The following is a 24,140-nucleotide window of genomic DNA, read 5'->3' as shown; positions in this document are numbered from 1 at the left end:
TATCTTCTAATTAAGATTCTCTTATAGATCTTAATAATCTAGACACTATTCTTATCTCACGCGATTTATTATTATTCTTATATATTAAGAAAAATAGAATTTAAATTGAGGGGATAAAAATTGTCTTATCTACGCCACACATAACACTCGAGACTAGTATAGCGTCTAATATATCTAGTATTTAATAATCTAGAATTAAATATAGCCCTTAGCCTAGCACTATTTCATAACTCTCTACAATATAGAAGGCATCGTTAGACCTCGCTAATTAGGTTACACCATTTTCGATAACTACTCCAGATTCGATAACTACTACCTAATTAAGCAACTCATGTGATAATGCTCTCACTATATCTCTATATTCTAGTAAAATATTAACTAACTTAGATAAAAACAATATTTTTTTACCTCATAAGCGACAGCGACAATAGCTATTTAGGCGTTATTAAAACTATACTATATAACTAGTAAGCAATCCTTATAATCTTTACTTCTTTTATATAGTATTCAACAAGGCGCTAAATAAATAGCGAAAGATTTATAAAGATAATCTTTCTCTCGCGCTATAGACTTATTATTAAATATTAATACACTTATATAAGCGTTAATTCGAGGTAGCTATAAACATTAAATAAAGCTAAGTCCTTTAAAGTAAAATAGTTAAGAAAATAAAGCGCTAATATATCTAGAAAAAGTAAGTTATTTCTCTTATATAGATATTTATATATAAATTTAATAATAATAACTTTCTTGCTAAATATAAAGTGTGTATTTACGCTCGAGGCGACTTATAATATTCTTAGAACAATATATATATAGTAACATTTACACTCAAGACCTTTTATATACTTATAGTTATTATAGTGTTCTTTAATCTCGAAATCTAGTAGACTAACACTGTTAACGCCTTTCTTAACTCACCCATAAAAAAGAAGGTCTATATTAAGTATTCTATAGATTATTCTAAGCTAAGCAAGATTCTATACCTCTTAAAAGCGCTCTATAGTTTAAAGAAATCTTCATTATTATGATATATTACCTTCACTATAACGCTTAAGAACCTAAAACTTATAAAGATACTTAATATTAACTATCTCTTTTAAGGCGAATAAATTCTAATCTTCTTTTATATAAATAATATCATAATTCTTTACTATAAAAGTAAAATAAATATATTTCACTCTCTAATATACTAACTAGATAAACAATTTAAGTTTCGCGTTCTTAATAACGCTAATTAGTTTTATAGTATTTATATTTTATGAGACCGTAATAATAAAACTATTTATCTATCGCTTAACTTATATATTAATAAAATCGCAGCCAAGTTCTATATTTAATAACTTAATTATTTATTTAATACTTCACTATTAACTAGTGAATTATAACCTTATAAAGAATAGACCTTCTCATAAAAGATTTATATATATTAATAATATATTAAATCTATCTTATTTATCTTATATATAACTAAACTAAATATCGTCTATATTTACTTTAAACTAGTATAGTTTCTAGTTAACTCATTAAGTATATATATTAAGGCCACAAATAGAGTGATTATATATCTCTACTATATAAAATACTTCTTTCTTATATATAATAATCAATTTAATTAATACTTTCTCTACGCATTAAACGCCTTCTTCACTAACGATCTTAAGATAAGGAAGAGCTTTAATAACTATATCTTAACACTATTTAAAGGGCCTATTAACTGAAGATCAAGAAAATAAAAGATAATTATAATATTCTTTATCGAGACTAAACTTCTTACTCTCTCTAACACAATAAGCGAAATAATCTAGTGAAAAAGAATATTCACTAACATTAACTTAGACCTAAAAAAGACTTTATCACTTCTCTCTAACAATCTACAGACTATTTAACTACTAATCAAGAATGAAAAGCTATTTACTTAGCTTTATTATATTAATATTCATCGATATTAGCTCCGACAAGAGGTATAACAAGGAAAAATTAGTCTCGATTAGACACCGATAAACGACATAATTGTCGACGACCTTACAAAAGCCTTGCCTAGGCAAAAACATGAGGCTTTCATTAAGTAACTTAACCTCACTGACATCCAGAAAATACTATCCTGATGTTTCCACACCAACGACAACGGCATCATTTCCTGAGGGGGTGTGTTGAACAGGCTAAGTTATGACGGTGTCATTACAACCTCCATACTCGCGCCGAATGTCTCTGGAGGAACCCCGCCGCCTGGAACGCTCATTATTGCGCACTTTGCAACTATCACTTCACTCATTGAACTATATCATGTTGACAGCAATATATAGGCCGTTCTATTGCCAATCATCGGAGCGCTTGTTGCAATCACTCAAGATGCGTCAGGAAAGGCCAACTTGCGGCCTGTGATGCGGCAACGAAGGAAGCCTCAATCGGGCAGAGAATAGTCGCTCCTTTTGCCTATATATATCATAGTCCTCGACCTCCTAGACATCGAGGGCAGACTCGTCAATACATCCCATTTAACTCCCATTGTGTGAGCGTTGCACGACAGAAATTCATATAAAAGCCCCGCAGGACCTTCAAGGTGCTTGTTCAGGCTGTCTTGGACTTAGGTATAGTTCGCCAATCACCCTCGGGTCAGCTGGCCTGGATGTAGATTGTCCAGACAAATCAGACAAGTTCGCGGTGACTGTTCTGATTGATTCTGGTCTGACGACGACCCATCACAGAGAGAGAACATAAGCTGGATGGCGTGATCCCAGCTGTTCTGCACTCTGCCCCTGATTGAGCCGATAGTCTCGTCCGCCGCGAGCTCTCAACTTGTTTTCTGCACGGTTTATCCACATCAGCAGACCCGTCAGGGCAATTACTAGGACGGCCATGGCCAATTCCACCCCGTTCGCGACGTCGCCCTTCGCGTTCGCGTAAGTGAAAGTAGAAATAATCCCACCGATTGTCCCCATGGCCACGGCAAAGGAGATCCCGGTCGCGCGAACATAGTGTGGTTGCAGATTACCAATCAGCCATGAGCTGGTCGAGTTGATGGCAGGGTATATGGAACCGGCGATCAAGAAAAGGCCAAAGTATCTCACCCCGACACCGTTGCATGTCATCTGAATGATCCAGCCGATGACCTCAACGCAACAGGGTCCCATCACAAAAGGACCTCGGACGCGGAGGTGATCCGACGCGAACGATGTAGCGAAGACGCAAATGGCCCCAAAGACGTATGGGGGTACGCTCAGGAGCTGAGATCGAATCGTGCTGTAGCCAAAACCCTTAATGATGGCAGGGGAAAAGAGGCTGTAAGCGTAGACGTTGCAGTAGGTTCCGACGCTGATGATGGCAAGAAGGACGGCGTTCCAATCCTGAAAGCCTTGCTTGACAGCTTTCCAGGAGAACTTCTCTTTTTCATGATTGACGTCGACCGTGTTGCTGATTTTTCCCGACCTGACTCTCGCCACTTCGCGTTCCTCTTCTGTCAAAAATCGCGATTGGCCGGGCATGTTTGGGAGGATGAAAAAGCAGAGGGCTCCTACGAGGATGGAGATTGTTCCCTCGACGAAGAAGATCCAGGGCCAGGCTCTGTATGATCCAACGTTGATCTTTCCGAGACCAGACGCGAGGAGACCACCGACTGCGCCACTGAGAGGTGCGGCACAGTAGTAGAAAGCCAGACGTCGTTGTATATTGGTGGGCGAGTAGAACATGCCCATGTAGATGCTGATGCACGGTGTCAAGCCACCCTCGAAGAGACCGAGCAGGCACCGAATCGCGTACAGTTGGCTCGCGTTCTTGACAAATCCGAGGCAGATGGTGCAGGTGCCGAAACAGAAGATGCTGATGCAGAGAAAGGCCCGAGGTCCGATGATTTTGAATAACAATCCGGCGGGGATGTCGACGATCATGTAACAGACGAAAAACAGAGCCAGAGCCACGCTGTAGCTCTGGCCTCGGAGTTTGAGGTCGACATTTAAGCCGGCAATGCTCGCATTCCCGATACTGGCTCTGTCCATAAAGGAGAAAAAGTAGAGCAAGAACAGGCATGGTAGAATACGGAAATCATACTTCCGATTCAAGGCCTTTTCAATTGCAAGATTTCCCTGATCCGTCACCTCGACGGAGTCGGGTTCTAGCTTTGCTCCCTTTTCGATGTGTATGGGGAGTTCAGACATTGGTTTCTCGTCGGAAGACATGGTTGGCAAGGAGAAAGGGACGGATCACAAGTTCGTGGTTCGGCTTGCTTTTGGCCAGGAGAAGGTGGGCGAGAAACTGAGGGACCAAATCTGGGGAAGTTATATAGTAAAACTCGTAGTGCTATGCCAGCTCGTTATTTCTTTCTGAGAACACGAGGCTTCGCGAAGTAAGGAGACGGGAACATTGGAGATGGGCCCTCAACCAGACTCCACTATAATCACCGGCGCAGCTCACACGAATCCCCCCCGCAGCCGAGAAATCGGTATCGGCTGTCGATAGTCTGGCCCCAAGAGAAGAACTCAGAAGCTTTGGGGACAGAAACGCCCGCAGACACCGCGCTGCCGCCTGGACTCACGGTCATATCTGTTAGACCTAAACATCATCTTATCGGTGCTCTCCCCTCCGAGAACATGACGGACGGTCCCAGAATCTAGTCCGGCCTGGAACTCTTTCCCTCGGAGCTCAATATTTAGATATTTCCAGACTCAACGTTCCACTTTTTCTCATGCATGGAGCATTTTCACTGGCTTTTTCCTGGTCGTAGGTCAAAACTGACCCACTATTCCTCCCTCTTTGCGGCGGAAATAAAGTCTTTTGATCGGTTAGCTGGAGGATCTATGTGACATCTCCGCCCTATAGGAAGCTACGAGTCGGCGGGTTGCCTGCTAGCACCTTGAATCGCCGACTTTTCGGCCACACTGAATGCTGTTTTACTTCCAGGTCAAACTTTTCGAGACCAGTTGCGGTCCAAGATGGAAGGCTGTAGTGGTCACTTTAGGCGAGGACAGTTGCTGAACAGTCTAAGATAATTCCCAAATTTCCAAAAGGTGTCAATTACAACCAGATTGGTCTCTGAAACCATTGTGAATTACCATCCAAAGAGCGGACCACTCATTTCATTCATAAACCGCTTTCTAGTAGCTTTGAAATAAGGCGTGGCGCCATTACTTACTTCATTACTCGGGGCGCGTGCTTTATATTCGCCTTGCTCAGGAGTCAACATGACTGTCAGCCACACCGCCCAATGGGTGATTGTCCCAAACAAGGGCATCGACGCTCTTCAATTCGAAGAGAAAGTCCCACTACCTAGTCTTGAGGAGGGCCAATGTCTTGTTCGCATCGAGGCAGTCTCGCTGAATTATCGCGACATCGCCATGGCTCTGGGTCGATATCCATTACCGTTGACAAAAGGTTTCGTGGCCTGTTCCGACGGCGCGGGAGAGGTTGTCGGCGTAGGTTCCGGAGTGAGCGAGTTCAAACCGGGAGATAAGGTGTGCATGACGTTCATGCAAGACTTCCAGGACGGCATTGTGACACCTGAGATCCGCCAGAGCACCTTGGGAAGTCAGCGGGACGGTGTTCTACGACAGCATGGAATATTCGAAGAGGCCGGACTTGTGTTGTTGCCCAAAAGCCTCTCTTACATCGAGGGAGCTACATTGCCCTGCGCTGCTCTGACCGCTTGGAATTGTTTATTCGGTCTCGAATCGAGAGCGCTCCGACCGGGGGAGTTCTTACTGACGCAAGGAACCGGCGGGGTTTCCTTATACGCTATTCAGTTCGCATTGGCCATTGGAGCAAATGTAATCAGCACAACTTCGACGGCCGAGAAGGCAGAGAAGCTCAAGGCACTGGGTGTTCGGCATGTCATCAACTACAGGTCTAATACTGGATGGGGGGAAATTGCCAAATCGCTGACTTCAGACGGTCTTGGTGTGCACCATATTATCGAGGTTGGTGGCGAAAATACAATATCTCAGAGCTTGAACGCCATCAGACCGGAAGGAGTTGTGTCCATGGTGGGATTTCTCGGCGGAAAGGGAGAAAATGAAGGCGTACCCAGCTTCTCTTTGATCCAGCGGCAACTTTGTATTATCAGAGGTATGAATGTTGGTCCGCGGAGGATGTTCCAAGACATGATGGCGTTTCTTGAAGAGCATACCATTAAACCCATTGTCTCGGATCGGATATTCAAGTTTGAAGAGGTTCCAGAAGCCTACAGAGAGATGGAAAAGCAGCAATTCTGGGGCAAGATTGTCATCCAGGTACAGCAAACTTGACCAATAGGCCGATCCTGAGACACGACTCAATTGAATCTCTACCTTAAAATCTTTGATCAGCTATTTACGACGCGAGTGTCAATGGGTTTTCAGGTACTGGATATAATCGCGATGATGGCCTCAATCTAATGGATGTTCGTTCTGTTGGAGACCTCCTAAATACACAGTCAATCCTTTGAGGCCCCTCAACATGGGTCTCCAAGTTCAAGGAGCAGATAGCCACCTGGCTGTAAATCAAAGGGCACAACAGCGTATACCTTAATGTTGCTCTAGTATACGTGTATCACAGGAAAAAGGGGGTAGTAGATAGTCCAATCAATAGAGGAAGAAATAGAAGTATAAAAGAAATGATTTCATTCTTTGCGATACCACCGTTGTCCGTCCTTTCAAGCCCCGTTGGCGAAGGATTTACCTCCCGCCGCCGCATCAAACGCGATGCGCTCCTCCAGGCCGAGAATGTTAAACAGATACTTCACACCTGCTTGCCTCCGATTGTCACTCACAATCGGGAGTTGCTTCTTCTTCAGTTCCCTCATCGCATTTCCAACCATTTCCGATACAGGGTCCAACGCTACCGAGGGAAAAATCACGATTCTGAAACCCATCTTATTTGCTTCTGGCACACTGAGGTCGGGCGTGACACCCCCGGCCACCATGTTCAGAAGGACAGGAGTAGGAGCCAGATCTTTGCAAACACGGCTGCATTGTTCCAAACTCGTCATACCCTCAGGAAAAGCCACATCCGCACCCGCCAAAATAGCATTCCGGAGTCGTGAGACAGCCGCTTCATACCCCAGCGACTGGATAGAGTCGGTGCGTGCGATGATAACAATGTCTGCTGCGCCTCCAGACACGCTCCGCATCTCTTCTCGAGCCATTACCGCCGCCCGGATGCGAGTCAGGTACGTTTCTTCATCGACTAGTTCCTTGTTTGCCAGATGACCACAGCGCTTGTTCTGGACCTGGTCTTCAAGGTGCATGCCAGCCACGCCGGCAGAGATATAGGCTCTCACCGTCCTGGCAACCATCAGTGGGCCACCGTAACCTGTGTCAGCATCTGCAATGACAGGGACTGAACGGTCTAGCGAAGAGATCATTCCGGCATTCGCCACCATGTCGTTCATTGTAGCGAGACCAAGATCTGGCTCGCCCAGTCTGGAGGCTGCTGTTCCAGCCCCGGTCATATAGAGACAATCGAAGCCCTCTCTCAATGCTAGTCGCGCTGTGATGCCGTCGTAAACCCCTGGACAAAATCTTGTCTTGCCCCCCTCCCGAAGGAGCTGTCGTAGCCTAGCAGCTGCCGGCTTTCCTTGAGACTCAGTAGCGGAACCCATTATTATCGAAACCGTTGCTCGGATTTATGGTATAGGTACAGAGACTCGCGCCCTAGTGTTTCGCCCCGGTGCGTTCACAGATTTTGATGATGAAAATACAAGCATCCAACAGATCTGGTCTGGAGAGGTGGTTACATAACTCTTGAGACATCGCACTCACCTCGTTGGTCTTTTAGCTCTTTCTTCTCTCCCCGACAGTGCGTGGGGGTTTGATGGAGATCGGCAATTTGGTCGTTTACGGGGTTAAAGGCCGAGAACTCGGCGCAGCTTGTCTCCAGAGAGTTTTCTTTCGTCTGTTGGAGACATCTAGCTCATCAAAACGGGGAGTCATCTTTCAAAAGTAATAACTTTCATAGCCACGAGCTTGCAGTGTCACAAGCGGGCCCAGGATCTGAAGTGGGAAGCTACCAGCGTGCAAAAGGTCTTTGGAAGCTTCTTAGGAATTGGGAAAGTTGATCAATATTTTCGACAACATTTCCACTACTGTTTTCAAGAGCATAAAGATGGAACAGTTAAGCCATCTTCCTAACACAAGAAGGCTCGTCACGGGCCATGATCGCGAAGGAAAGGCGATTTTTGAGTTTGATGAGTTACTCACGCCCGTCAATCCAACTGCCAAAGGCAGCAGGCTGGGGACGTCGACAGACAAGCCGGTTGGCGTGACACTGATTCATCGCACTCGAAACTACCCGGTGAAGATACAAGGTGGCAAGGAAGAACTCGCAGTGGAAAACGTACGTCGGGGTCAAGGGGAGAAAGGAATTGTTTGTCAGATCGTGGATATTCCTCCAACCCCAAGAGGCGCAACACCATATTTACACCGTAACGAGAGCCTTGATTACGGTGTGGTGATAAAGGGATCCCTGCAGCTACTCTTGGACGATGGACTTATCGAGACTTTGAGAGAGGGAGACGTGTACATTCAAAAGTGGGTTGCCCTGGTCAATTCTGCTCTTGCTCAGCTGAACGTGGAGCAAGAGCTGATGCTAACATTGCTAACATTGCTGTATTAAAACGTCTCAGGGGAACATATCACGCATGGCTAAATAACTCCACCGAGTACTGTCGCTTTATGACAGTCGTTATTCCATCCGAGAAGGTGAAAGTGGAAGCAACGGGAGACTTTCTGGAAGGGACCAAGATACCAGGACTGAGTGATTGATACATGGTACAGAGAGCCTCACGATACACTGGAACTGTGTAGAGCCATATTTCTCAATGACACTGAATTGTCTCTGTATTGTACGTATCATTGTATGTATCGTGACGCTGTGAGGCGGTGAACAAACAAGGCAAGGCGCCACCCTTTCAGACATACTTCTCATTTCTGGAAATCGGGCTTTACTATGGCCAATGGGTGATCCTACAATCCACAGGCCATGCAGACTATTTCCCATCTCTTGTTCAGTGACTGATCCCATGACTATTGAGGCGAGATTTGGCCGAGTTTTCGGCAAGTGTAAATTGCCACACCATGGGTTCCCCTTTCCAGAGTGAATCTTGATACACCCTACAATGTAACGGGCCTGCGAGTTGTCGGCTATGCCAGATGTCATGGCAGGCGCCGGGAGATGTGCGGGTACGAGATGCCGCTGCCTTCGAGGCACGAAGCTTGACGAGTGAAACCTCTTTTTCCAGAGGATTATAAAGTAGCATCGTTATATTGATACGTTTGCGTCAGGTAATCAAAATTTGAAAAAGCGATCATCAGTTCACGAATAGCATCCAATCAAACCGACAAAGATGATCTCAAAAACATTGCCAGAAGTGGACCATTTTGTCCCCGTCGAGCCCACGAAAGAGAAGCTCGACTATGCCGACCTGGATATTTTGGACTTTTCTCTTTACAATGACACTTCTGCGGCCAAAAATGCGCTCGCGGAACAGGTTCACCAGGCTATGACCTCGCACGGTTTCTTCGTGATCATCAACCACGGCATCAGTGAAGAAAATATAGAGCGTATGGTCGATATCGGCCACACCATCTTGTCACGTACACCCCAAGAGGAAAAGGAAAGGCTGAAGGCTGATCTGAAGGGAAAAGGGGAGTATCCTGGGTTCAAACCCCGTGGAGAGTGGAAGACACTGGGCGGCACCCCAGACCGGATCGAGCAATTCAACGTGGTCAGAGACATGACGACTCACGAGCAACCGAAGGCTTTCGAGCCATATCGTGAAGAGGTACAGGAATTCATCGCCACTGTCCACAAAGACATCCTGGGCAAGATCCTGAGACTGTTTGCCATCTCTCTCGAGATCAGAGACGAGGAATTCTTCGTCAAAGCGCACAGCTACGACAAGCACGACGAATCCTGGTTCCGCTGGATGGAGTACTACGACCTTCCCGCCCAGGGAGGCGCGGACGGGAAACAGTTGTGGCTGAGCGGCCACCAGGACTTGACTTCCCTCTCGCTGCTCTTCAGCCAACCCATGGCGACCCTGCAAGTCCGGGACTACCATGACGAAGCACAGTGGAAGTTCGTTCCCCATATCCCTGGAGCGATCATTGTCAATGCGGGCGAACCGATGATGTGGTGGACGGGCAACTACTACAAAGCCGCGGTTCATCGGGTCGTCGAACCACCAGCCGATCAGAGGAACCATGATCGCAGTAGCGTCTTCTACTTCGTCGTGCCGAATGACGAGGTGGTCATCAACACGCTTCTCGAAGAGAGCCTTCTCTTACGACGGCATGGAGTGAAGAAGTGGTTCAAGGACGCCGATGCCCCGACGAGCAGTGAATGGGTGCACAATCGCATCAAGGCGAATCTGCAAAAACATGTCGCGGCGAATGCTGGCGAAGGGAAAACAAGTGTCCAAAAGATCGGGACGGTCACTACGACATGGTTCAAGTGATCAAGAGGAGAAAATAGCCGGGATATGGAAGAAACTCCGGTATACTGATATAATTGAAATTGCTGATACTATTATCTAGTTTGCTCTTAGTTCATTTGCAAAATAATTGCTCCAAAAGATCTATATCTATCTGTATCTGCTGTTCAATGTTTACCGTCGCTCCTTGTGTTGCCATTTGCAACAGTCAAGAGTTATCATACACAACTGTATACAGTATGAGCAACAAAAACATCTTGAGGTCTGAGTAGTTCATCCATATGTTGTCAACACGTAGCCCTTATCCGAGGTCGATGAGAAAGAGGCCATGGTATTCAGAATTTCTATCTTCCATCAGGAATATGAAAAGGGGATGTATTGATGGCAGGCATCAACTAACTAATTAATCTAAAAGTGAGCACCTTGCTTCTACTAGACGTAAGAGACGCACAATCACGAAGCGTCTCTCTGGCAAGCCCCCGGGTTTTCGTTCGACTACCTCTCAAACTATAGGGCCATCCCAATGGTAAAGCAGTGAGTGTCTACCATTTTTTTTTTCGGGCAAAGCCTTTGTTAGCGAGACAAGACACCTTGGTTCAAAAGACAAGCAACACACGTCCAGCGTCGGTGGCCGTCTCCAACTGCCGACACCGCTGGACCAATTTCTGCGCCATCTCCGCCGACAACCAACGAGAAATCTCTAGCATGAACCTCTCCGTGACCGCCGGCCCGTCCAGCCAGGGGACATCTGACACCTCTTCAACGATCTCAGTGCCATCCTTGAAGAAGATCTCGATCTTGGCCGGTTGCAGGCCCCTAGCGTAGCTCTTTTCGAACTCCACGTCTGTGGTCACAGACATCTTGCGCATGAGGCCATTGACCAGTGGGTCGTCGATGCGGCTGGACGTGTCGTCGTCGAAGCGGCCGAAGGCGAGGGCCGCGCCGATTCCGAATTGGATGCTTAGTTTTCCGCTGGATGCGCTGACCAGGGGGCCGGCGTTGTCGCAGCCCGGGTAGGCCAGGGCGCCTGGGGTCGTAGTGATGTGAATCTCGACAATGTCTTCGACATTAGCGATCTTGGCACGGAAATCTTTGTGCATCTTCAACGCAATGGCGGTGGATGCCTGCGTGAAGTTGCAGCAGGATGCGGGCTTGAAATGAGTCTCAGCTATCCCTCTACCTAGCGAGGAGGTTTCGATCCAGGATTTGAAGCGGCCGGGCCCATTTGAGTCGACTCCCAGGGCTTCGAAGTAGCCGTCCTTGCCTTCGAGGACGGCATCGCTGACGAAGATCCCAGTGCGACCGAGGTCGTAGCTGGTGATGGCGGCGGCACTGGCAGACCCGTTGTGGATATAAATTTCCCTGCCTCCCGTGTGTGCCCATGCATTGATCCCGCAAGCCATGTTAATTGCAAAGCACAAGATTCGCATGACGGTGTCCTCATCTTCGGGGATGTTACCTGCGCAGAGGGCCCCCGCAGCCGCAAACGAGCCGATCAGAGCGGTGCTGCGGAAATGAGTATTGAATTGCCCTCCTCCTCGAATCGAATATCCCAAGACCGCTCCCATCTCGTACCCGCCCACGATGGCCCGGATGAGTTGTTCGCCGGTCCATCCGTCTCGTTGGGCAATGGCTAAACTGGAAGCAATGACCATGGAGCCCATATGTGCGCATGAATCAAGGTGCATGTCATCGCGAACTGTGCTTTTGTGTCCATGTTCGTCAGTTTTTATATACTCTCAACCCGCCCCGCCCGTCGACCCTACATGGGTTCACGGGTCCATGGGTTCAAAGTGCTGGCTACAGACAGTAGGAAGGCAGTGGCTCACTCACCTATTCGAAAGAGCGGCATGTATAAAAGCGGCTGTCTCAGCAGACACTTTCTTGTTGCTCCCGAAGACGCATGCCTCGGGTGTGCCAGCGTGAAGCTCAGAGTACTTGAGCAAAGGCACGCCAAGCTCACCTCTGAGCCCAACCTGACAAGCTCCGAGGAAATCTAAGATGCATAGAGACACCTTTTCCCTGGCTTCTGCAGACAGTTGTTCCGAGGAGATTTGTTTCAGCCGCTTTGCTGCGAGACGAGTTAAGGTGAGGGAGTTTTCGGGTTGGCAGATCATGCTGGATGGATGACTATGATAGGGGAGCCCGGCGGCTGCTCTGTCTCGATGTTTTGAAGAGATACCTAGGTTTGTAGGTAATTTACTTCAAACCAAAATAGAGGGCGTTGACTTTCTCAAGAGACGATAACGAGGGCTACTACTGTCAAAGACCAGAACAACCTCGGGGAAATATGTAAACATATGACAGCTAGATTTATATATGTAAGCATGGACGTGGAGGACGGGTAAAGTCTTGTGATGGACGACCTAGGTGCATAGAAGGCGGGATAAAGAGGCGATGGGAGGCCAGCACATTCCCCGGACACATGGCTCGCACGTCGTCTGAGAGTTCGCTGAATGAGACAGAGTATGCACTGTTGTTCTCAGATTACTCCCCTCCCCCGACTTTTCGCAACACGAATAACAGTAGCAGCAATAGCTACTCCGTACTCCTCCCCCACAAACAAAGTGGGCGTGACTCCGGGGAGCGCGTGTCTCAACATTCGATAAGTGGACCTGGATCGAATAATAGTTCTCTAGCCGAACGAGAAATGGGTTCGCTTGCCGAGTTGTCGGCGAAATTGGCCGACAAATCGGACAACAGAAATGGCCAGACGTTCTTCGTAAACACTACCTTAGGGACTGAACTAAGGAATAATCTCATGCAGTGGGGTGTATCGCAGAGAAAAGATCGACTCTCACTCTGTGCGCCAAGGAATCCCCTTGCCCAGGCGTTCTGTACATACAGGGGGCTATTGAAAGATTGAAGGGAGGTTTTTTGAAGAACAGATTTCGGCCTTTCTCAGGACATTGTTCTCCAGCCCCGGTAAATACATGTACATAGCTCTAGGCCTCCAGTACTCTGTACCTTAGTTACATGCCTATAACCGACTCCCCGAACTCGTGTGATAGATCGCCGGATAAAAATGCATGGGTGGACCAGTTCCATTCCGAAAAAAAAGCATCGTCGTCCACACCTAATTGACCACAGACGCTGGTGTCGAAGTCCGGTAGTTGAGTGGTGCTTGGCTGGTGAGTGGAAGTGACAGCCTGTGGATTAGCGACCGAGGGTCTCTGGCTTTGGGCTTGGGCTTGGGCTTGGGCTTGGGCTTGGGCTTGGGCCTGATTACCATTGCTCTCTTCCGAGTACGGGTTGGATTGTCCTAAGAATTCTTGCCGCCACCACCAAAGACAGTCGTATGCCACTCCCATTGACTGCGATACCATACAGTTAGGCCGTCATCACACGTTATAACTGGATAGTTGGAATCGTGACTTACCCCTCGAGTTCGAATTCGAACATTCAGGCTGTCAATTGATCCATCACGTCGTGCGAAGATGCGCTTACTCCGCCAAAGCTGCGACAACGTCGCCGCCATTCGAGCGTTCAGGTCATTATTCTTCAAGGCTCTCTTCTTGAAAATGCGAATTGCCGCGAAGTACGATTGTTCCCCAAGTGGATAGTCGATGGCTGAGTTGAGTTCGGTGCTGCGACATATCCGCAGTATCACCATGGCGGCGAGAGTGAGCGTCCTGTAATATTGCTCGGAAATATAGAGAGCGTAGTCGTCCTTTTGATCTCGATCCGTGATATTGTCGATAAAGGCGCAGGCAATGTGGTGGAGCTCAACGAGACGTGAGAGCTTCGAAGGCGAGGGCTTGGAGATAAAGAAATAATACGCTCCAATGTGCAACCTAGCAGAGTTGAAATAGATCCCAGCTGCTGATGATCAGTTTTTCGAAACTAGAGAAAGGCGGGCCAGAGTGAGGAGGAAGTCCCTTACCAAGATACACCTGAGCTTGTTGCCCGATCCTTAAGATCTCGTCGTCATAGAATTTGACCATAGATAACAGCTGGTAGGGCATCTCAACGTCTTCTTCTCCATATCTGCCTCTCATCAAAGTGTGATGGGCGTTTGACACAAGGCCGACAAACCGCAGCATCCAAAAGATGGGTTTGCTCAAAGAGTCAAGGACATCATTGCTCTGTGGCTCCAAGTCGAAGGCGTCTTGAAAGAGGTGAGGATGTAAGCCGCAGTACACATTAACACTGATAGTAGAAATTAATAATCAGCTACTTTGGGGTGGGGTTGGAGTTTTACCAGCAGCAGATCAGCTTGCACCAAACCCACAGAGTAGCAAGAAAGACATCGCTATTGGTATCTCTGATCAAGTGGTTCTGTGAGAAATCTTGTCTCTTGCTAAGCATATGCAGACCGTTCTGTTGAGAAAGCTGCATGATGACTCCTGCATAAACAGGCGAGGGGTCATCTGATGCATTTTCCATTGGTAACGGCCAAACACAGAGAAGAAGTAGTGCAGAAATAGTCTGGATGTACTCGGAAGCTCTGATCGTCGCCAGTGCTGCAAGATTGGCGACTTTGGGAGTCAGCATTTCCAGCAATGTTGGATCAAAGCTGTATCTTCTTGAGCCTGTCACAATGACGGTCCAGAACAGCAATGGTGAATGTTGGAAGCAGTCGCGGCAGCTTTGTTGTGGATCCAAAATTGGTATAATTGAATGGTAATGTTTGAAATACCTATCCCAGACTCAACATCGAACAGAAAAGGGAGTGATTGTCCAAAGGAAGTACTGACAAGGAGTAGCAATCCTCCAGTTTTTGAGGCTCAATTTCGAGGCCATCTAGCAATGGGGAGAAAAGGTTGACGCTGGTTTCAGGTTGCGCCGCCGAAGGAATAGTAGTAATAGATGGAGGATGGTAGGGATACTGAAAGGGTGATGAGTGTCTGGCCGACGGATTGTGAGAGCTTGTCGGAATACCACTGCGTTGCCCGGGGTGTGGAATTTCTGTAAGTGTAGATGGCATCTCAAGCGATGGATAAAATGAAGAGACTCCAGCGTCAGATTGTGGTACAACTGCAGCGGCCACGGATGGGGGATGATGGAGATGGAGATGTGGTGGAGGTGAAGGGGGAACATTTCTGGGTTCCTCTACTTCGTCCACAAGCTGAAGCGCTCTCCGGAGTCCATCTATCTCACGCTGCATCTTTGCCTTCCTATACATGAGATAGTCAGCCGAAACAACACCTTGTCCAAGAGGCAAGAGGCAAGAGCGGCGTACGATCGAGTTTTTCTCCTTGTAAAGTCGGTTATGAAGATGCATTGCACCCCCGCCTTCCTACACTTGGAACATGGTTTCGAGTAGTCAAGATGCGCATCGCATTTTATCTAGCAGGTGTGAGCTTCAGGATAGCTTGGTTCAGGGCTAAGAGAGGGAGGTCGATAGGGTAATGAGTAGAGATCGGACTTTGACCTACTTTCTGTTGCCGACACTCTTCACAAGCTCTCGGTCTGTTCGCTGAATTCGACGTCGACATGAGGTCATGCACTCTCTAGGCTCTCAGGCCCAAGGGTCCTAAGTCTGGGTGACGATGTAAGCGGCTGGTTTGTCCCTTGAAGTTCAGATGAAGATCATTGTTGTCAATATGTGAACCTGGATATCATCTCCATCTGGGGTCTATAAAGTAGTCTTGTGATGCGGGGTTAGTTAGTGCCTAAGCCTAAGGTAGGTACCTACATGAGGTAACTCAACCGATACAAACAGTTAAAATCATGGAACCCGAATTGTTTCGAGAACAGGACTTCTCCAATAACATCAGAGGCGAACCATTGGAGCCAGTCCGCCATGTTCATGGGTTTTCCCGACCACTGAGAGCACAGCCGGGCAATTGTAGCCGAGGACCCAGAAGGGCACCTGGGCGGAGACTACGAACCGGTGTCTTACGTCTGGGAAGATCCCAGCCGCAGCCGTAATATCGTCTGTAATGACAAAAGGCTCTGTCTAACCGCAAGTCTCGAACAAGCACTGCGACGATTCAGGCGGGCTGACCAGTGCCGTCGAGTATGGGTGGACCAACTTTCGATAAATCAGGATCACCTGGAGGAGCGAAGTCAGCAAGTGCAGTTCATGAACGCCATCTACAAGAATGCGACCCGAGTCCTTGTGTATCTTGGAAAGGACCGCGATGCGGAAGCAGAAGACGCCTTTCAGCTAATCCGCAACCTTCATCAGACGTTCCAGAATGGCGAAAGTTACGAGAGGTTTCGTCTCATGAATACAGAACACCTTCGAGATCAACCTGAAGCGCAATGGGCTCCACTGAAGCACCTCATTGCACTGCCTTGGGTATGTCAGGGTTCCCTTCAGGATGGCAAGCATTGAGCTAACTGCCGACAAAGTTCACCAGAATCTGGATTATCCAGGAAATTGGGACCCAGGCACCCGCGACATTGTACTGGGGCGACTCAGAGTGCGATTGGGACCTCATCTGGAACGTCGCACGACACCTTTCCGATTTCCACCATATGCGCAAGCACTTTGGCCTGCGGACGACCGACATCGAATATCTTTACAAGCGCTTCGTCGAGCCTGATAAGGCAGGCCGCCATGCAAACCGCTTCAGCCTCATGTATGAGCTTCACAGAGCGGCCCATTGCACGTTTACTGATCCTCGCGATCGGGGTTTTGCTTTTCTCGGCCACTATGCCGTGCGCGAGGGGAATCCCCAGCTTGCGGCCATCCAGGCGGACTACACCAAGTCCGTCGAGGAGGTATACTGCGACATCGCGGAACGAGCTTTGATTGGGGATCCTGGCAAATCCCTCATTACGCTTGCCGTGATCCAGCATCCATGGTTGCCATCAAAAATGTCAGACGGACCACACGCGCGACACTCGGCCGACGCCATGCTTTTGCCTTCGTGGGTGCCAGACTGGCGGGAGCACGAGTCTCACCTTCTGTCCGAACCGACCAGTTCTCACAATGCGCATGCTGACAGGCCGGCAAATCTTGAAATCGAGAAGGCGGCCAAAATCCTGAAAACTAGGCTTGTTCAGACCCCATCCAGCAGAAAGAGTTCCATTTCGACAGATCCCGCCGTATCCTGGCGATTGAGTCGTTGTGGCGCCAAATCTGCGGAAAGAAGGGCTTTGATCTCAAAGACCGCTATCTTGATGACCCAGAAAGTGACCATGCTGTCTTTGCCTACACGCAGACCCTGAGCAGTGGGGGTATTCCAACGGCCTATTGGGACGCGCGGCACTACCATGAGATTGAACGCGAAGAGTGGTTTGCCCAGGCCGCAGCTTATCTGACAGCAGCATTGGCAGATACTGATCTGGTCTCTGCAGGACTTAGGGACAAGGCTGTCGGTGGTGATCTTTACAAATGGACTCGTGCTGCGAACGGCTCGGCCAGCAATCGGTCTTTCGGCCGGACCGCCCACGGTCGGTACGTGCTCGGGCCCAAGGTGATGGAAAAGGGCGATATAGTGTGCGTCCTGTTTGGCGGAAAAATGCCATTTGTGCTGCGACCGTGGCATGACGGCAAGGTCCTTCTTGTTGGTGAATGTTACGTGCATGGCCTGATGCAGGGCAGGGTCAGGCGATTGAGCTGCTTGAGCGAGGAGAGGTCGTCGAGGAGACGTTCCACATCCGTTGATTTGCTCCGATCATCCAACATCTTTTTTTCGCGATGTTTAATGTAGAGCTGAAGCGAGGCGTGGAACACTGGTCATTGCTGTTGATGTGTGGGGGAAAGACATTTGCTGAATTGTTTAGGTTCGGGGAGCCGAGTCTCTTGACAAATTCTCCCATCAGATAGAAAAGATCGAGGTCGATGGCTTGTGTGTCTGGCATCTTTTCGGACCGTGCTTTCATGTCCATTTTGGTCTTCTCTTGATTCCAGACTCGTCTTGAATGATGTCAGTCGACCTCGAATGAAGAGCAAAAGGCCGCAGCGCAGAGCTTCTCATTCTCGCACTGATGTCGATGGACAAAGTTGGAGTTTGAATGAGTGAGGTCTGGACTTTGTAGGCCGTTGGCTGAACGAGAGATTTGGGTAGTTGGGTTTTGAGAGGCGTAAAGTCACGACGATGAGCAATAAAGAAAGTATCTCAAAGGCGATGAATGAGGGCAAGCCGGGGTATCGGCGAGAGTTGTAGAACGCGTACCCAAAGCGCTGCGGGCGACGATAGAAGTCCGCGAAAGTCATTGCGGGGCCTCGAGGTTGTCAGAATCCGGGGGTAACGGAGGTCTAGTTAGCAGCCCCCCTGGAGATCAGTCCTTGGGCTCCTGGCCTTCTACCGCTCAGCTAGTTAGACGTCTATATCAGGTAGATAGCCTAAGGCTCCCCGGGAACCTTTCAACCTCTTCAGAATTTGACAGAGGTGGATCTCACAAGTGCAATTGACTTTAGATCAACTACCCGACTTGTCTTCAATCATGTCCTCGAAAACAAATTCTTCGGTTTCAGCTTCTTGACCACGTCGCACAGCCCCCCACCAACAAATGTCCCTCATTTCCTCGCCAATGACATGAATTGACACCCCAGCACCAACTCCTCCTCGTACAGTAGGGGGTGTAGGTATATACGGGGCTTGTTGGAGAACGTGGGGCGGTTTGGTTCCACCTTTCCACCTCCAAGCTTCAAGCATGGGTCCATAGCACTGATGAGTGCCTTTCCAGTGCTTCACTACGGTATCCCAATACGGGTCTTGAGCCTCATCTTGGTGGAGGAGCCTGAGCGGCATAATACTGCAGTCGCGAGTGTGTTGTACTGGTGGGTGCGTTTCTTTCTTCAAGTAAATGGTAACTTAGTCTTTCGTATGTAATCGATCAAACGCAGGTGATCCCGCAAATAATTCACATCAGTCAGGTTCGATGCCAGCAGGGCTGGAACCATTGACGGAAATTCAACTCACTCCTACCACGACGATAAGATATTCCGAATGAGCAAATCGACAAATTGCCAGATCCTCTGATACCACTTCAACAACAGATATGCAATGACGGCCATGCTTAAACCCCAAGTTTCACAGCAGCGTCCCCCTTTGGGGCGAACAACAACTGGGTTTGTACCTTCTCTATCAGAACCTCGGCGATATTTGCGCTCACCTTGGTGGGATTTTCCATGACTTCCCTGATTTCTGGTCCGGCCCTGATCCCGTCGAAGCGGTCGGCTGCCCTGATGAGTGGCGTGTCCAGGTAGAAGAGGTAGTGCAGGAAGACAGCAATGGCATGGGAAGTATGATTCTCGACCCAAGTGAAGAGACCTCCAAGTCTCTGGAACACGCGCAAAGTCTGCTCATCCAAGAACGGCGTACTAAGCAGATCTCTCACCGAGATGGACAGCCTCTGGTGCCTTGACGCCCGCTCACGCCGACCGCCGCCCCATCGCTTCGGCAGATTCTTCACAAGGTTTTTCGTATCGTACACCGAGAATTGACGCAGCCTTTCCAGGTTCAGTAGCGACCGTGACGTATTGGGATCGTTGAGGAGCAGGATATGCAGCTTCAAAGCTTCCAGCACGACTTCGCCAGACTCGGACGCGATCTCTTCGTACCGCTCAGCTAGGTAGAACAGGAATCGCAAGAAGACGAGTCGCTGGCGCTTTGCCACGCTAAATTTCGTCTTGTTTTTCGTGTTGGATAGCGCCACATTGGTTATGATGAAACCGTCAAGTGGATATCGCAGCAGCGGGGTTGCCGACTGTCCCTCAAGAGCGAGGCGGAAGGTTGACACAATGTCGTCTTCCAAGGTCTGCAGTACTTCCAGCATAGGCACGGGACTGAGGACTCGGAGGTTGCATGTCCGTACTTCTCTCAAAAGAGTTCCACATGCCCACTCAATCCCAAGGCGAAGTGTGAAAGCTTCGTCAGACGGTTCCTCATCAAGCAGCCTCTCCAACTTTGTGTATAGAATCGACAGAAAGATCAGGCTAAGATCATCGGTGCAAAACCGTTTTTGAGTAGCTAGATTAACGGTCTGCAACCATGCTGCTTCATTTTTGGCAAACGAAACAAGCGGCAAAGCAGCTTCAAACTTCCTATCGTCCGGCAGCGATGAATTTTTCAACAGTCTAGAGCTGCAGTGGTCGCAGCGGATTGTCGTAGATATGATGTCCGTCTCCGGATAGTTGCCCATGGTGAGCGGGTAGAACAACCTTGATGAGCTCTGGGGAGGAGGAAAGTTCTCTGTACGACCATCCTCCGCACAGGGGCCCAAAAGAAGAGCAAGGACACGATCTTCTCTTCCGCATCGGGGACAACGGCCCCTGAAAAAGTCTTTCTGGAACTGAGGCTTTCGGAATCCAGGTATGGAAAGATTTTCGGAGTAGCTAGATCTGTCTACTCGCCTAAACGTTTGTTGAGTCGCAGACAAGCTCGTTTCGGGCGGTAAAGGTGACAGGTAATCTGCATAGACGTCATAGTCGACGCTGCCTATGTTGTTCGATGCAGAAATAGAGTCATTATTTTCAGAGACCCGGCGACAATGTGATATTCCGGAGGATGTCCGACGGTGTGACTGTTGCGCAACACTGGGAGGTGCCAGGGGACCGAGAGATGACAGGCCAACGGCAGCAAGGCTGTCACTGGCTTGGGGTGAGCCCAAGGGTGATGGTGGAGGAGGAGGAAAAGGGGCCATGTTGTGGATGACCACGGGTCTAACTTGTGTGGGACTATGCCGGACACTGTCGCTTGTCTCCTCAGCCATCAACTGAGAGATTGCATTAGTGAAGAGGTTTGAGTCCTGTCCAGTAGACTTTTGTTCCATGCTTGCTGAACGGTAGGCTTCTTCGTGTGTTCTCTCCACGGCGTCGAGCCACTTGCGAAGCTCGTCTGCCTGGCCTCTGAGCTTCGCCGTTAGCGCGACAGTTTTGACATTATCTTCATTGTCGAGAATCTGATGCGCTACGTCCATATTGACCTCACTGTTCGAGAGAAGCCGAGACAAATTGACCCGACTGTTATCGCTGAGTACGACTTCGTCAGCGCCCACAGTTTGCCGGGGCGGGACATTGATACGCGCAAGGTTTTCATAGGAGATCCTGGGGAGATCTTGCCAGCGAGTATCATCCTGGAGTTTTGGGTTCGTCTTGCCTCGAGGTAGTAAGGCTGAGAAACAGCCTTTGGTCTGGAGAACATACGTCTGGTAGGTGGCGGTGTCCGTGTACAGAAAGGCACAGTGCGGGCTTACCGCAAACACTGACAAACCGACCGAAACATTGCATTGAGCAGGAGGCTGTTCTCGCTCGCCAAAGATCGCCACTACTGATGCCAGAGCATGCAGCCCATACTCAACCAGGCCTCGAGCAAATTGGCGGACGTCAGGAGGAAGAATATCACCGTCCGTCATCAGAAACCAGAAAGAAGACTCTTGGAGAGCGTATCGGCATTCCGGGTCATCGATGATAACGCTTGGTCTTGTTCCACCGTCGGGATCCAGCTCGTCGAGATCGAGCAGCCTTGCTGGAAGATGTGCGAAGTCACTCCATGGTAGAACAGTAACTTCCTGTCTGGTGGGTCCGGGGAGGAGAGAAGAAATCTCACGAACAGCTCTGATTTCTGCCTCCAGGACCGGCCCCCAGGTACTCCCAGAAATATCAATGGCGAAGGCGATTTTGGCATCCCGAAATCCTGGCGCCGTCCTAGGAGAGGCTGGAGGGCCAGTATGTATTGGAGCAGTGCTAGACTGTGACGGATTACCTTCGACCTCTGAAGCTGATGAGTCGGCGATAGCTTCACTATCTGCCAACTCATCTACTTGTGTCTCTGATGGCGTGAAAGACGCTTTGTTATGGTCCCTCATTCCAGTCCATCGGTTCGACTCAGTACTTGCTGGCGGCTCCGAAGTACCATTGAGATCAACAGTCTGTACGCCGGAGTCGCCTTGTACGAAAGACTCGTTTATCGTTATGTCTTCTTGAGCGGAAGCTTTGCCATGGGTCTCCATGCTCGATTCGGGTTCCGGTGGAAGCGTGTCCAGAAACTCGATCATCTACTTGAGTTTTGTAGTAACTCTTGATTCTCAACCACAGATATATTTGGTAGCCATTTCCACAGTACTATCAGTAGTAGACTAGTGATTGCAATGACGAGATGTCACTTGCTCTTGCAGAGTTGAACAAAATTCTCCCATCAGGCTGAAATTGAGACGGATACGAAGATGCTCCATGGACACAGAGCCAACTCCCTGCTGTGGCTTGAAGTATTAAGAAAGTTGGTGTCGTGTAACGAAGAGGACGATGGAAGACCAGAAGGCTCACGGAGGCTCAGGGACTCGCTCAGGGAGTTGTATGTTGGCCGGGGCGAACTAAGCGGAAAGAAGCTAATGAAGAAGGGACGACCAAGGAAAAGGTGTATATATATGACTTGGTATGTAACCAGACGTGATTTGACATGGTCGCTTTCCAATGGAGGTATCCATACGTACAGGCATATAAGTGTGGGCCTCTCTCATCGCTCAATAAAGGTCATCGTCTTCATCTGCGACGCCTACATAGCCCCAAGCCTTCCTGCCTTTGCGCCTCCCCTTACAACCCCATAATAAAATTCCCCAGGCCCCGAGAAATAGCGTCAAAGCCAACCTCCTTGCTCAACTCCAACACCGTCATTCGTCTCCCCGTCTCAGGAGACTCGGCATCATCAATGACCTTCGCAGCGGCTTGTCCCTTGCCAAGGGACGGTCCAAACACCTTTGCCGCCCTGTGCGCGGGGGTATAACTCTGCCAGGGTGCCTGGCCCGCGACGAACTTCATCAGGTCCAATCCGAACCCTTCCGCGGCGGCCTTTTGCTCCGGTGGCAACTTGTCGTTGTAGTTCTGGAACAATAACGCCACATCAAACACGTGGGTGGTCTCGCCCTGGTACGCACCTGGCCATGGGTTTGGCTCGTTCAAGAAATACGTGTACACCTTCCCGGCACCCTCGGACCATCCGCGCGCAAAAGTCAGCGTGGACGAGTAGAAACCGATGTCGGTGGCGAACTTCAGGAAATTCTTGAACGAAATCTCGTCGTCTTCGGCTTGATTCGGGGACGCAGGGGCTCCGAGGGAGTATGCTTCGATCAAAGTCTCGCCGACCTTGGGAGTCGAGGCGAACGTCTTGCGGAGTGACCTGGAGAAGTTCTCGCGGCAGTTTGGTTTAAGGTGGGCCATCAGAAACCCAAAGACGGAGGCCTGTACAGAGAGTGATATGTCAGTATCATGGACAGTACAAACAGGAGTATCATTATTCGCTTTTGCGTCCTGACAACCAAGAGGCAATCCGAAGAAACTGAGTCCTGTCGTAAACTTACATCAAACTGGCTATCTCCAATCATGACGCCGTCAGCCCATTCTTTCCCCGACATGCTCTTGTCGGACGGATCTCCGATGGACGCATAGGTAGGTCGAACGGGAACGATTTCATCATCGATCACCGGCACAAACTGTACGAACGGAGGAAGTTTCGCGATGATTTCGTCGGCGGGGAGAGTGAGGAGTTTGTTGATCCGTTCGTCTACACCGAGAGATTCTAGACCCAAGAAACTCAGTGCTTGAGTGTACATGCCCTCGCAAGCTTCCTTAGGAAAGGTGGGTGTAAGAAGACACGATCCTCCTGTTGCAATGACGCGGTTGAATATTTTCTCCTTCGAGTAAAGTTGTAATGTTGTAGCCGCTGTTCAAATCCCACACATGAAAGAAAAGAATTAGCTTTGTCGAAGCAGAGAAAGAATAGGAGTAGGGCAAAGAGAGATGTCGTGCATGTGTGTGTGTGTGCATGTGTGTGTGTGTGCATGTGTGTGTGTGTGCATGTGTGTGTGTGTGCATGTGTGTGTGTGTGCATGTGTGTGTGTG

The 24,140-nt window shown here is 48.9% G+C and overlaps 10 protein-coding genes across 10 annotated transcripts in view; 4 read left to right on the top strand and 6 right to left on the bottom strand.

Annotated features, from left to right (window-relative positions):
* Window positions 1-2,702: 2,702 nt before the first annotated feature.
* Window positions 2,703-4,175, bottom strand: PV08_11822 (uncharacterized protein; the record flags this gene model as incomplete). Its single annotated transcript, XM_016386130.1, has 1 exon — window positions 2,703-4,175. One exon carries the CDS (start codon window positions 4,173-4,175, stop codon window positions 2,703-2,705), a length of 1,473 nt encoding a protein of 490 aa, XP_016230262.1.
* A 1,002-nt stretch (window positions 4,176-5,177) lies between these two features.
* PV08_11821 (uncharacterized protein) lies at window positions 5,178-6,236 on the top strand (the record flags this gene model as incomplete). The annotated part of the gene is made up of 1 exon (XM_016386129.1): window positions 5,178-6,236. The coding sequence occupies one exon, from the start codon at window positions 5,178-5,180 to the stop codon at window positions 6,234-6,236; it is 1,059 nt and encodes a 352-aa protein (XP_016230261.1).
* Window positions 6,237-6,622: 386 nt separating this feature from the next.
* PV08_11820 (uncharacterized protein) lies at window positions 6,623-7,570 on the bottom strand (the record flags this gene model as incomplete). Its single annotated transcript, XM_016386128.1, has 1 exon — window positions 6,623-7,570. One exon carries the CDS (start codon window positions 7,568-7,570, stop codon window positions 6,623-6,625), a length of 948 nt encoding a protein of 315 aa, XP_016230260.1.
* A 503-nt stretch (window positions 7,571-8,073) lies between these two features.
* PV08_11819 (uncharacterized protein) lies at window positions 8,074-8,732 on the top strand (the record flags this gene model as incomplete). Its single annotated transcript, XM_016386127.1, has 2 exons — window positions 8,074-8,498; window positions 8,594-8,732. The coding sequence occupies 2 exons, from the start codon at window positions 8,074-8,076 to the stop codon at window positions 8,730-8,732; spliced, it is 564 nt and encodes a 187-aa protein (XP_016230259.1).
* Window positions 8,733-9,313: 581 nt separating this feature from the next.
* Window positions 9,314-10,426, top strand: PV08_11818 (uncharacterized protein; the record flags this gene model as incomplete). Its single annotated transcript, XM_016386126.1, has 1 exon — window positions 9,314-10,426. The coding sequence occupies one exon, from the start codon at window positions 9,314-9,316 to the stop codon at window positions 10,424-10,426; it is 1,113 nt and encodes a 370-aa protein (XP_016230258.1).
* A 572-nt stretch (window positions 10,427-10,998) lies between these two features.
* Window positions 10,999-12,066, bottom strand: PV08_11817 (uncharacterized protein; the record flags this gene model as incomplete). The annotated part of the gene is made up of 1 exon (XM_016386125.1): window positions 10,999-12,066. The coding sequence occupies one exon, from the start codon at window positions 12,064-12,066 to the stop codon at window positions 10,999-11,001; it is 1,068 nt and encodes a 355-aa protein (XP_016230257.1).
* A 1,308-nt stretch (window positions 12,067-13,374) lies between these two features.
* PV08_11816 (uncharacterized protein) lies at window positions 13,375-15,509 on the bottom strand (the record flags this gene model as incomplete). Its single annotated transcript, XM_016386124.1, has 5 exons — window positions 13,375-13,716; window positions 13,782-14,221; window positions 14,286-14,551; window positions 14,604-15,041; window positions 15,100-15,509. 5 exons carry the CDS (start codon window positions 15,507-15,509, stop codon window positions 13,375-13,377), a joined length of 1,896 nt encoding a protein of 631 aa, XP_016230256.1.
* Window positions 15,510-16,430: 921 nt separating this feature from the next.
* On the top strand, window positions 16,431-17,963 carry PV08_11815 (uncharacterized protein; the record flags this gene model as incomplete). Its single annotated transcript, XM_016386123.1, has 4 exons — window positions 16,431-16,649; window positions 16,703-17,276; window positions 17,360-17,853; window positions 17,901-17,963. The coding sequence occupies 4 exons, from the start codon at window positions 16,431-16,433 to the stop codon at window positions 17,961-17,963; spliced, it is 1,350 nt and encodes a 449-aa protein (XP_016230255.1).
* Window positions 17,964-19,321: 1,358 nt separating this feature from the next.
* Window positions 19,322-22,255, bottom strand: PV08_11814 (uncharacterized protein; the record flags this gene model as incomplete). Its single annotated transcript, XM_016386122.1, has 1 exon — window positions 19,322-22,255. One exon carries the CDS (start codon window positions 22,253-22,255, stop codon window positions 19,322-19,324), a length of 2,934 nt encoding a protein of 977 aa, XP_016230254.1.
* Window positions 22,256-22,835: 580 nt separating this feature from the next.
* The window catches only part of PV08_11813 (uncharacterized protein), a gene marked incomplete at both ends in the record, with an annotated part of 2,218 nt that continues 913 nt past the window's right edge, over window positions 22,836-24,140 (bottom strand). The window contains 2 exons of the mRNA XM_016386121.1: window positions 22,836-23,480; window positions 23,600-23,961. Coding sequence (XP_016230253.1) covers window positions 22,836-23,480; window positions 23,600-23,961 — 1,007 coding nt within the window. The remainder of the gene's footprint in view (window positions 23,481-23,599; window positions 23,962-24,140) is intronic.

Source organism: Exophiala spinifera (assembly GCF_000836115.1).
Source record: "Exophiala spinifera strain CBS 89968 unplaced genomic scaffold supercont1.10, whole genome shotgun sequence".
NCBI classification, from domain to species: domain Eukaryota; kingdom Fungi; phylum Ascomycota; class Eurotiomycetes; order Chaetothyriales; family Herpotrichiellaceae; genus Exophiala; species Exophiala spinifera.
The sequence above is the reverse complement of the archived record's forward strand: the minus strand, read 5'-3'. Positions and strand labels throughout refer to the sequence as shown.